Source organism: Clupea harengus, unplaced genomic scaffold (assembly GCF_900700415.2).
Source record: "Clupea harengus unplaced genomic scaffold, Ch_v2.0.2, whole genome shotgun sequence".
Lineage (NCBI taxonomy): Eukaryota > Metazoa > Chordata > Actinopteri > Clupeiformes > Clupeidae > Clupea > Clupea harengus.
The window spans coordinates 43,985-56,068 of NW_024879881.1; the positions used below are offsets into that span (position 1 = coordinate 43,985).

At 42.3% G+C, this 12,084-nt stretch overlaps 1 protein-coding gene across 3 annotated transcripts in view; it reads left to right on the plus strand.

The window, feature by feature from the left end:
• spg11 (SPG11 vesicle trafficking associated, spatacsin) overlaps positions 1-11,312 on the plus strand; it is a 29,138-nt gene extending 17,826 nt beyond the window's left edge. Inside the window, exons 18-35 of one of the 3 annotated variants that reach the window (XM_042705348.1) lie at positions 164-309; positions 1,004-1,168; positions 1,325-1,391; positions 1,501-1,666; positions 3,762-3,970; positions 4,090-4,204; positions 4,300-4,459; positions 4,623-4,892; positions 5,091-5,291; positions 5,808-5,915; positions 6,366-6,531; positions 7,294-7,508; positions 7,701-8,415; positions 8,871-9,007; positions 9,315-9,519; positions 9,931-10,068; positions 10,439-10,572; positions 11,018-11,312. In XM_042705348.1, coding sequence (XP_042561282.1) covers positions 164-309; positions 1,004-1,168; positions 1,325-1,391; positions 1,501-1,666; positions 3,762-3,970; positions 4,090-4,204; positions 4,300-4,459; positions 4,623-4,892; positions 5,091-5,291; positions 5,808-5,915; positions 6,366-6,531; positions 7,294-7,508; positions 7,701-8,415; positions 8,871-9,007; positions 9,315-9,519; positions 9,931-10,068; positions 10,439-10,572; positions 11,018-11,158 — 3,458 coding nt within the window. In that variant the 3' untranslated portion in view covers positions 11,159-11,312. Of the gene's footprint in view, positions 1-163; positions 310-1,003; positions 1,169-1,324; positions 1,392-1,500; positions 1,667-3,761; positions 3,971-4,089; positions 4,205-4,299; positions 4,460-4,622; positions 4,893-5,090; positions 5,292-5,807; positions 5,916-6,365; positions 6,532-7,293; positions 7,509-7,700; positions 8,416-8,855; positions 9,008-9,314; positions 9,520-9,930; positions 10,069-10,438; positions 10,573-11,017 lie in introns of all 3 variants that reach the window. The other 2 variants (XM_042705346.1, XM_042705347.1) reach the window with 2 other exon arrangements.
• The last annotated feature ends 772 nt before the right edge of the window (positions 11,313-12,084 follow it).

The window sequence follows — 12,084 nt, forward strand, 5'->3', positions numbered from 1 at the left end:
CGTCTCAATGAGTCAGAAGAGTGGCCATTTACTGTATTTGGCCCTGCAAGATATTCCACAATGACACAGAAACTGACTTCAGTGAACCAGGAGAGATTTCAACTGGAAGCATTACACTGTGAGCTTTGGGCTGATTGGATGTCATGTTGTTGTAATCCACCAGAACCAGGGAGAGTCTTCCAGGGCAGCTTGACTAGTGCCCGTGTGCTCATCCCCGGGAGCCAGGGCAGTGTGAGCAGCATGCTGCTGGAGGGCCACAGCCTTCTGGCCCTGTCAACAATTATGTTTGCCCCCGGCGGCATAGACCAGGTTGGGCCCTTTCTGTCTTTCTGGTGTTGCTGTTATTTTGTCTCTCACTCTCTGTAGGTTGGCTCTTTTGTTACGGTTGTCATTCTAATCATTAAAGAAGTACTGGCCTGTTCATATGGTCCAGCATGGATGTTGTCCATGGAGTGTTCTTTACTGTTGGAGTGACTTCTGAACCATTCCTGACCACTTTTGGAGCAGTAGGGAGTGCAAAATGTCGAATGAATATCAGAGCAGAGCAGTAGCAGGGTGCAGGAGGATCGTCTGTGCATACAAGATGGAACACAATACTTCAATCATTTCCTGATTTAGAAGTAGAGAATGAATATGGAACCTAAGGGTAGTATGCTAATGTTAATAATCGCTAGCTGTAAAAGCATCTCCCTTCTCCTTTGAGTTACGCCTGCCTATGTAAGTCTTGTGTGGTCAGATGTGACTTTTATACTTCATGAGAATAGTCTGTGAACATATTTGGTATATTATCTGAACCTCTGAAAACCTCCTATTGATAAATAACATGCTTACCTTGGCTGTTTTGTTGGAATCTGCAGCACCTAGTTTTAGCTCATCCCTGAAAAAGATTGGATTGGTTAAGAATGGTTAAAACGCACTCCATGCCAACCCACATTTAGACACATTTTGGGAAAATAAGTCTTCTGTCATTCAGTTTTTTGCAATTGCAATCTGCTGTCCTCAGGTTTCTCAACACGTCCTCCAAGTGGGTGAATGCCCGTGGAGAGCTGACCCCCAGCTCCTCAAGATGGCCCTGAGCACGTATCCCAAACTCAAGTTTGCCGTCTTCCCACCCAGTGGGCCATTTGGCATGGGATCATCAGATATATCAGTTTACCATCTCATGCAGGTACATTGAACATTCTGGGGTGTATATCTTAGCATAAATGATGCATGCAATGGCATGTGTTTTTATCATTTTATTGAAACAATTGTTTACAATTGTTCAGGCACCTGTAAGCGGTGAGATTTGAAAGTTCTAAACCTTGCCTTTTTTCATGAACAGTCTCTAAATCCGTTGGATTCCTCCAGACTCTTTTGGTGGCAGTCAGCCAATACACTGGGCATTACAGGTGGGTTTCACAGGCAATACACTGGGCATTACAGGTGGGTTTCACAGACTTCCCCTAAAATGTCATCTTTATCGTTTGTTAATGATTTAATCACCTACTCTCTTAACAGAGATGTCTGCAGAGCTGCCTCATTTCTCCACCCCATATCTTGTAAACAAATTTGCCCTCCTTGAAAACCTGGACTTCTTGCACCACCTGAGGCACGGCAGGCCCTCCTTTGCCTATGGAACCTTCCTAGTCCAACATCTGGCAAACCTCAAAGATGACAAACTACTGTGAGTCATTTGCCATTTTCAACAATGTAAAATTTTCAATAGTGGTTTGTTGAATAGTTTTGGGATTACTTCCTTTCTATCATGCTTCTCTGTATAATGACCTATAAGATAATCTTTAGACTTTCAATAAAAAAAAAGTCTACCATAACATTAACCCACACCATGCAAGGGCTAATGTTAGTTCTGCTTCCCAGAGACATAAGGTCTTGCATGCGTTACTAACCATGTTCCTCTTCTAACTTGGCATCGTAATCACACAGATTACACATACATTGGCCTTGACACAGCCACACACACAAAGGGAATACTTAAACATCGCGCTTCACATAGACTTGCTCTTTGTTCATCTCGCATGTATGTTCATTAGCGTGTACACACATATTCGCCGAACTACAGTGACCGAACAAAGGAACACACACACACACACACACACACACACACACACACACACACACACACACACACACACACACACACATTCTTTCTGGCGCGCACCCGACAGCGCACACTCGAGCACACAAGCTCCCGCCCTCACACACACACACACACACACACACACACACACACACACACACACACACACATTCTTTCTGGCGCGCACCCGACAGCGCACACTCGAGCACACAAGCTCCCGCCCTCACACACACACGCACACACACACACACACACACACACACACACTCAGTCCCTCTCTTTCACACACACACTCCCCTTTAGTTACATTAAATTAGATTACATATTGTGTGTTTTATTTTTGATAATTGTGTGAATAAATGCCTTGAATGCTGGTCAATTTCATGTTGCACAAGAATAAAGGCTGCCAATCTTTTCTATTCAGAACTCATAAGACCTTCAACCTTTACTCGCCATTAATATGGTAACTTTGATTAATAATTAAATTATTAACTACAACCAGAGTTCCAAATTGATAGTTTAATATATCTTATCAGACTGATATATTCGATTGATTTATGACTGACCACACTATGTGTGGCGCCCCCATGTGCTCAGCTTAATTGATCTGCTGTTGAGTTGAATGGTTGATGCCTGTCCAATCGGGTGAGATCACCAACATGTTATTGGTGCTGTTATCAGGATAGTACCAATATAATCTTGGTGGCTCTTGTCGGGAGAGTATTACTATTTACTCAATTGCACCCACATGTATTCAGCGCCCACTCAAGGTAAGGTACCTACATTATTCTGGTGCCTGTGTGAGGCTATTGCACCTACACAGCCTGCATATTTATAGCTGATCATACCGAAGGGCAACTCTTGACCTGCTTTACAAACTCATTACAAATGCTTATTAAGTTAATGTTGTGTTCTGAGACTTTGACGTGGAAGGGTGCCCAAACTTTTCCTCTGCTGCAGGGGTTGTATTTACTTCTTTTAACTTCCAAAATCAGCAAAACATGAATATTGCTCAAGGGGTGAGCAAGGTTTTGCATACAACTGTATCCACACAGGCTCAAAGCTGTAATTGCTGCAAAAGGTGTGTCCACCAAATACTGACTTGAATGGGGTGAATACTGATGTACTCTATTATTATGTGTTTTATATTTTATATTCATTTAGATTCATTTGTAGAGTTCTGTTTTCACTTGGACATGAGCAGGTGTTTTTCTACCGCTCAGCTCAAGGCCAAATGAAATGGACCATGATTCAATGTTATATAACTCCCAAGTGGGTTGAATACTTTCTATAGGCACTGTATATGGAACCTCTACTGTTATTGATTTGGGGAGTAAATAACCCCTCATCTTCTTCGTCTGTCACTGGACAGCTTTATTTTAATGGTGGAATTTGGTCCTGTTTTGGGTTTCACTCACTTGCACTGTATTATTTGATCACTGTATGTTTATTTTGTAGATAGCCCCTTTTAAGCTGTCATGATGTTAATCTTGTCATCTTTATTGTTCAGAAACCAGCTGTTTCTGTATGGTGTCCATATTCAACAGATATTGCCTCTATAATGCGTGCTGCCCCTTTAGCCCTGCATGTACTAAAGGTGTTACCATGATAGGATGTTTTTAACCTGTTTGGGGGCAGAGAGAAATACACAATCATCTAACCAGTATGTCATGATTTACAGCTTAAGCCATGCTGCAGGGCTAGCTTACGGTCTGGGCCTTCAGCATTTCAACACACCCTTTGTGGCGGCTGCCTGTGTCTGCTTCTGTGAGCTACTGGGTGTCTGCAGCCTGAAACTACGGGTAGACATTAAGGCTCTCAGTCTCATACTCAAGTTCTTGAAGAAGAACTCTGAAGGAAACAATGTGAGGTCTTTGAAGGAGTGCTTGGGTAAGTTAGAGTGCTAGGGTAAGAGTATTGTTGGAAAATACTTTATATGATTCACAGATTTGTACTTTTCATATCACAAATACATTTTCTAGCCTAGTATGGGTTTGTTTGTGTTTCAGTCGGAAAATGTAACCAGCTGCTGGAGTCCGATTGGAAAAGGCCGGGGGGTTGGGAGTTGCTGAATGACTTGGAAAAAGCTGTGAAGAACACCGTGGAGCACAGATGCATTAGCAGGTCTTTTGAACTACGGAGACTTGTGCAAACAAACTCAAACCATTTTCGTGATTTGTGAACAACATCCAAAATGATACATTTGTGTTTGTGTTCAGGTCATCTCATGAAGCTCTGCTGGAATGGGCATTACCTGTACAGTTCTCCCAGCTGCATGGTCTGACCCTGACTCAGATATACCCCTGTGATTGTGCAGCGGATGGAGAGTGGCTTTACCTACTGCTCTTTGTTCAGCAACACAGCTACCCTCCACGGCAGGTGTGTTTCTGCCTTATATACCCTAGTTAATATGCACGCAGGTACATAGTGCAAATCCACCAGTACTGCCCATTCTGCTTCTGCAAACTGGGCTCAAACATGGACATATCTGAGGATAAGATGAGTAAATTGTGAAACGCCATGGTTGGTTCTTTGTCTCCAGGTCAGAGCACTCGTGACCCGTTTCTGCCCAGCCCTGCAGACTCATCTTTCACTGGCCTTCCAGGACCTGCAGGCCCCTCTCCAGTCAGCCCATGAAGGCTTGCGGGACCACATAGGGTCTCTGGGTAGAAGGGAGCACCTGGAGCCCCCCAAAGAGCTGTTTCAGGTGGTCCTCCAGAGCCAAGGGCAACCCTGCCCATGGAGATATCTGCTGGGGCAGGCAACGGCCCAGCACTGCCCCCCACTCACTGTGTTTGCAGCTTGTGAAAAGGTATAATTTATTATACTTTTATATAAGGTGGTATAATTTATTATAATTTTATATAACGTGGGCAGTTATATTGGATTTCCATTTTACTATCTAAGACAATAATCTAAAATGAGCAGTGATCTTACTAAAAAGCATTAAAACATGGTACAGTAGTCTTTTAACCATTTCCTATTGATTTGTTTTTTGTTTGATTGAAAGCAGTCAGAGCTTCTGCAGTTCCTCTCTGTGTGGATTCTGACCTCTGTAGATGCGTCCGTCACTCAAGAGGCCACTGCCCACATTGATGAGAGTCTGAGCCAGCATGTGTGGAACCTCCATGACCTGGCCATCATTTGGAAATTCTTCTTGAAGAATCGTAATATCAGGCCACTTATACATGGATTTCAACTCTTTCTGAGGGTAACATTTTACTTTTAGTTTTAGGTCAAAACTTGGAACATGGAATCAAGAAACAAGCAGATCATTTGTACATACATACATATTGGCATACATGGTGCTGATGTAAATGATGCGTACATGCAGACATACTGGGTGTACAAATGGAGAGAATATAGCCAGCATTCAAAAAGAATGGCCATAGAACATACTGAAGGAACTCAATAGTACTCACAGGGTTACTATCCTTAGTTTGAGTGGATGTTTGTGATAGTACATATTAGCAAAGAAATGGATTGGGAAGCCGATCAATATGTGTTTTATCACCTTTGGGTTTCTTAGAGGCACCAATAAATACCCCATTAGCAGTTATTGTCAGTTTTACTTGCCTGAAACATGAACCTGTCATGTTGACTTTGCTACTACGTCACCTGATTTACCTGTAGAGATCCCAAAGACACAGACTGACTCAGAATTGGACCTGAGTGTAATGCTATTTTCACTAAAATGAATTTAATTTTGCATGCTCTTCTGTCACAGAAATCTCCTTTGCTCCACATGCTCAACATGTATCAACTCTGCTGTGATGCCAAAAAATATGAAGAGGCGAAGACAAAGCTTCAGGAGTTCCAGAAGTGTCTGTTCAGCGTATGTTCTGTTCATCTACCTTTGCTCTCTACTGATATTTTATCATTTGTTACTAAATGTAATACAAATTTTTCGATCTTTTTGGGTCCAAACTTTTACTAAGGACAAATTAACGATAAAAAAATGGTCCAGTATTGAGTTATAATGCAACCACGAAACGGCTATACAATGGAATCCTATGAGGCAAGCCAGCATGTCAAAGTTATAAGGGTCTGACAACATGGATGGGATCCCTAAAGAGATACCCTCAAAGTTTCCCTTTAAAGCTCGCCTGCCTTGCCATCTAACTAAATTAATTATTCTTCGTGGTCTGGAATTACTTGGGGGCTGTTTGTTTTTCCTTCCTCTATACTAGACTGATGTGATATCTGAACAATGCTCCCGATGATTCTTCATGTTATATTTCAAATTGAAAGTGAAAAACTTTTCGTTTGTCCATCTCTGCTTTAGCTCCGGGAAGGTGTTGTTCAATCTCCTGTGGGGATCCCTGTTCAGTGGGTTGAGAGTCAGGCCTCAGTCCTCCTGTTGACCATGATCCAGCAGTGTGGCACCCAGTATGAGCTCAGGAGACTGCTTCAGCTGATGTCTGACATGGGGCATCTGCTCAAGTCCAATGGTGAGACACTGTTCCTGTAGCTCAAGTGGTGGAGCAAGAGGCTATCAACGCGATGGTCATGGGCTTCACTGTTAGCTAAGATAAGTGAAGATAAGACTGGTGCTTTGAGGGGACTATTTAATAGTTGCCTGTGGACCCTTGAGACATCCGTTTCTCAGACTTCTATTCTGGTTCGAACCAGCTTACACGTTCTGTGCCGTGAGTTGTGTTCACCTTTTGTAAGGTATCTTCAATTTCTTGGCAACTTTTTGGATTAAATATCCTTCATGTCTCAAAACAACTGACGAGTTTCAGAAAAACGCAATCCCTTCTTCCTGTTTTATACCATAATCAAACAAATGCTAATGCTCCCGTTACTCAAATAGCCAGTTTTTTTGCTTCCTTGAACAGCACAATGCTTTTCAACAAAAATATTTGATAATTATGACTTAGCCTTTTAACATGATAACTTAGGATCAGCTAACATAATGTATGGAACACGAGTTATGGTTGCAGAAAATGCAGTCAAACTTATCAACATTTTACAATGTCTTCTTAATCTTCACGTTGCTAAGATGAAGCTTTCCATGAAGTACATGCAGCCTACAACTCCAGTTAACATATTTGAATGTTAAATGGTCATGTTTGACCAAACTTACTTCTGATAAAAAAGCTACATACATAGCATACATAGTGAAAATGTATCTCTAGTTTATTTTGCTGCCTGTTTTAGATTGCCCTTTTGGCTTACGTTTTGTTTTACCTGTCTGTCTATGTGTGCAGGTCCAGACTTTAAGACTCTCAGCCAACTCAGCCAGATTCTCCAGGACACTCCTGTGTCCCTCTCTCCGCACCTGCTGGAGCGCTGTTCCTCTGATGTCCTGCAGAGGGAGTGCCAGAACATGCTCCAGGAGCTACAAGCTTTGGGGTATTTCAGCCAAGCGAGACAGGTGGCAGACCTAGCAGATCTGTCCATTGATGCTTTAATAATCACTGAGGTCAGTTCATGTTTTCATTCACCTTTGTGTGTCCGATGAAAATACATACGTTTTAACTCATGTGGACAAGAACATATTAGTTTTCCTTTTTGTAGTTGAATTGTGGCTTTTTTTAGACCATCATTTAGTACTTACTACTGACTCTCATTCTATTATTAACTGCTGTATTGTTATATTTCCCTCGGCATGAAGCTACTCCAACAATTGCACACTCTGAAGAACAAACATCAGTGGGAGAGAAAGGATGTCAGACTGTCATTCCTAAGGCGGTGTCATGACGAGTTCAGGAGTAATAGTACGAACATAGAGGCTGCCTCAAGGTTCTTCCTCTCTCTGGCTGAGCAGTCCCAGTCAGAAACTCATTGGGCCGTGGAGATGGAGCTGCTGTGCATGCAGGAGTGCTGTGTGCTCTTCTGCCTCGCTGGCTTCTGGCTTTCCCAGCAAGAAAGTCCACCACTGGACCAGCTGGAGCAGGTTGAGGAAAAGCTGTGGAGGTGTCAAGTGCACCGGCAAGTTCTTGTCACTGACCTAGCAAAGGACAGCCTATTTTCTACGCCACTGGCTAGGAATAAGGACTCTTTTGAGGAAATGATGAAGGAGTTTTCCTTCTCCAAAGTGCCGGCCCTTGGTGACCCAAAGTACCTGAGCCTAGACGGCATGCCTTCATCCTCCACTGAGGAATCTTCAGGACCTCAAGATGTTGGAGAACAGAGTGCATTGTCCATGCTGGTGGGGAACCTTCTAGATGATGGCTGCATTCATGAGGCCAGTCGAGTCTGCCGCTACTTCCACTACTACCATCGTGACGTGTGGTTGGTTCTGCACTGCCGTGGTCTTGCTTCTGGAGAACACCAGAGAGGCATCCAGGATCTACTGAGTACTGAGACAAAGAAGGGCCTCCAAAGCTGTGAGTTTTCCTCAGATTACTGTTTATAGTCTGTTTGTTCCAGACTTATCTACACAGAATAAACACAGGGGTCAATTTATAAAATCGTACAACGGGTTGCTAAAACACAGGAACATTGAATTTAAGTGATTTATAAAGGCAACATGCCAAAAAAGATCCAGATCCCTTATATCCCTTATAAAAAGCCAGGTAGTTGGAAATTGTTGAAAAGTTCACACTATCGCAAGATGTAGTCAAAGGTCTTAATTGTCATATCACTGCTTTATGGATCACTAGCAGCACATGTAAACGAGGGGAAAAAATGAAGGGGATCTGGGGAATTGTGACAGAATGCCGGTGTGTAAGGTTTATTCATTTTGTGTTGGCCGTGACACTACTTGGCCTGAATGTGAAATATGATTAAATATGACCCCACATGAATTGACCCCACAATCTGCCAGGCCTCTCCCTTCCAGGTTCTAGTTTGGGGAGTTTTGTGGTGGTTCCCTCACCAGAGGACCAGGTGGCGTCTCAGCTGCAGGGACTTGTGGAGGAGTGCCGTCATGGGAAGAACTATTGTAAACAGGTTCTTAGCCTTTATGAACTATCCAAGGTAAAGAGGTCTCCCATCACTCTCTCTCAACCACATTTGGATTTGTACTTTCAAATCCCTGTACAATAAACCAAACAATATGCTTGGACCAAATCATACTCTAATTAAAATGACCCTCAAATAGTAGAAATGGTCTCAAATGGTGTTTAGGAGTGTGATCACTTAAGTGTTCATATAGTTGAGGAAAAATGTAAACACCATAATGTTACATTTACATATATTCATTTAGCAATAAAAAAATACTTGGTTAATTATAAAATATAGCCACTATAAATGTGATTGGAGTGATACTCTTCCACTTCCACAGGAGCTGAAGTGTTCCTACAACGAGATCTCTGCTGCAGAGCCCGAGGCCGTGCTGCAGAAGATACTGTTGTCCCAGCAACAGGACCGCTATAAGACAGCGCAGGTCTTCATCAATGTTCAGGGTCTGCAGCCAGACACTGTTGCGCAACTTGTATCATCATTTGTAGTTCAAGGGATACAAGCATCTGGGCAAGACGGAGAATTCGGTGAGCAGACTCTGGTTCTTTAGTGATATTTGCAATAGTTAAAGCAGCAGTATATAGGAGTTTACCACTTTAATGTATGTTTTTATTAGTATCATCATCAAATTTGGTGGTCCGGGTCAGAAAAGTTGCCTACCATATCGCCAGAGGACACCAGTTAGCATGCTAGCAAGCTTTGATCAGTGCCGACTGTGATTTCCTGGTGTTTGCAAGGTTTTGCATGCGTTCTAGGTAGTAAGCTCTCAAATTTTAGGCCAATGTGTAACCATAAGGTGTAAATCCATTCACTTTCTGGGATAAACCACTAGTAACGTTAGGAATGCTGTGTGAATTAAACAAATTCTCTCAGGTCTTTGAGTAGTGTTATGGAACTATGGAAGATTGCAGTTACTCAAGAACTGACTTTTTCTGCAGTGGACAAGCAAATGTACTGTTTGACAGAGGGGAGAGAGGCTTTTCGGCAGCTGGCTAAGCTTTGTGGAGACCCCAACCTGGTGGGCATCAGACTGCTGGATCACATCTCCACCTTGCCGCTGTCAGAGCTGAGCTGCAGTAAGATGTTCACTGCATTCACATTTATTCTGGTCCAAAGGGCCAAAGTGTTTATGTCCAAAGTGACTTACAGTACAGTGCAGATAAACTTTTGTATTGCTAAGCAGCTTGAAACCATTGCACACTGAAATTAAATCACTCCAAGCACAGCAAAGATATGAGGGGAACAGCCCAAACCATAGTCTGGCATATGATGAACAGTGACAACTTAAAGATGTTCAATTGGAGCACGATAAATTGATAAATTGTTAGTGATAAATTGAAATGGGTTGAAGAAAAAGCTATGGGATCTTATTTAGCTCTAAAGATTCAGCCAATACAAGGGATAAGTAGTGCAGATGAACTGATGCTTTCCTGCCCTTGCCTTCAGTGGTAGAACTCCTCATCCTGGCACATGACTGCTTCAGCCTCAGCTGCAACATGGAAGGCATAGTTCAGGTCCTTCAGGCAGCACGGCATGTCAGCCATGTCCACCTGGCCCACAGTGACTGCCACAGTTTATTGGTGAGTAACTTCAGGACTGAAACATTGAATGAAGGATTCAGGGTTTTCCACTTATGCAATGCAGAATTATTTATTTGAGTATGAGGTGGTGTTCAGTGTTGGAAAACTGCTTACAAGGGTAATCTATAATACTAGCTAGCTGTCGACTAGTGAGCTAAATTATGTCATAGTCCACACTCCAAATTAGGGGCAGCATATCCCTAGCTCCTCTCGCTTGTGGGAGCAACCAAAAGTGTGACCAAGATCGTGGCTAAAGGTTCCTTGTAGCAAAAAACATTTATCAGCCATTAATAATATTATTTATCACTCAAGCTTTTGAGCTAGCTGATAGGCTATCTGTAACTGTTAATGTTAACTGATTTACAAGAACTTAAGTGTTGTTATTTAATGTAGTGTTTGTAAACCAAAATAGTTTGCTGCTAACTGTCACATGTAAATCCTACAGGTACGACTTCTCACTGGCATCGGGCGGTACAATGAGATGACATACATATTTGACTTGCTGAACCAAAATCACTGCTTTGAGATGCTGCTCAGGAAGAAGGTGGAATCGGTAAGAGAGAAGTTTATAAGGCATCACATTTGACATTTAGAAGACACTGTTATCTAAAGCAGTACTGTCATTTCACAAACCCATGGACATGCTTATCACCTTGCCTGACCAGTTGAGCTACATGAGTATCACATACACATGCAGAGGGAATATTTCTTGCCCATCAGCTCTTAAAGGTCATACCATGCCAAATAGGCTTTTTTGACCCCTTTTTTAAAATGTTTTTTTTTTTAATTTTAATTCTGTGCCAATTTTGGTGCAGATTGGAAAACATGCGTGGCCTGTGAAACATTTTTAAACCTTTCAATGAAATCCAATATGGCAACCACATCAACTAGGTTGACATGACAAGTAGGCCTTGGGATTTAAGGCAAATACATGAACCGTTATTAGCCAAAATGCATGTTTTATTATTGTAGCGATACATCAAAACATTGCTGAGATACGACCTCACTCCTGTTTGTTATGGGCAAACACTTTGGAAATTCTATCTATATGAATGCATTTGTGAGGCTTGGTCTGAAGATCAAGATGCAAAGTGAAGATTGTAAAATAATAATGGCCATATTTAATCCAATCTGACAGGAATCATAGTCTGCATTGAACCCTCATTTTTCTTTTTTATTGGGCTTACAGTTCAAAGGATGCGTGAGTAAACACACCTCAAAGTTTGACAGGTTGGTTGTGCTAGAGTGCCTGCTAGAGGCACAAGCATGAAACCTGATGAAAAGCATCAGGGTCCTGTCCCCAGTTAATGTGCTGAATTTCAAAACGTTTTACCGTACGGTTCTAGAGGCTGCCATGGACTCCAGTGGCAGAAGAAAAAAAACTAAAAAGATGAATAAGAAAAGGTAGGAACCCTCAGGATGTGATATCCTTTCCTGATTGGTGGCTTGGCCTCTGATTTCATTTGGCTGTGACACACAAACGCTTTCGCAAAAGGCAACCAAATACCATTG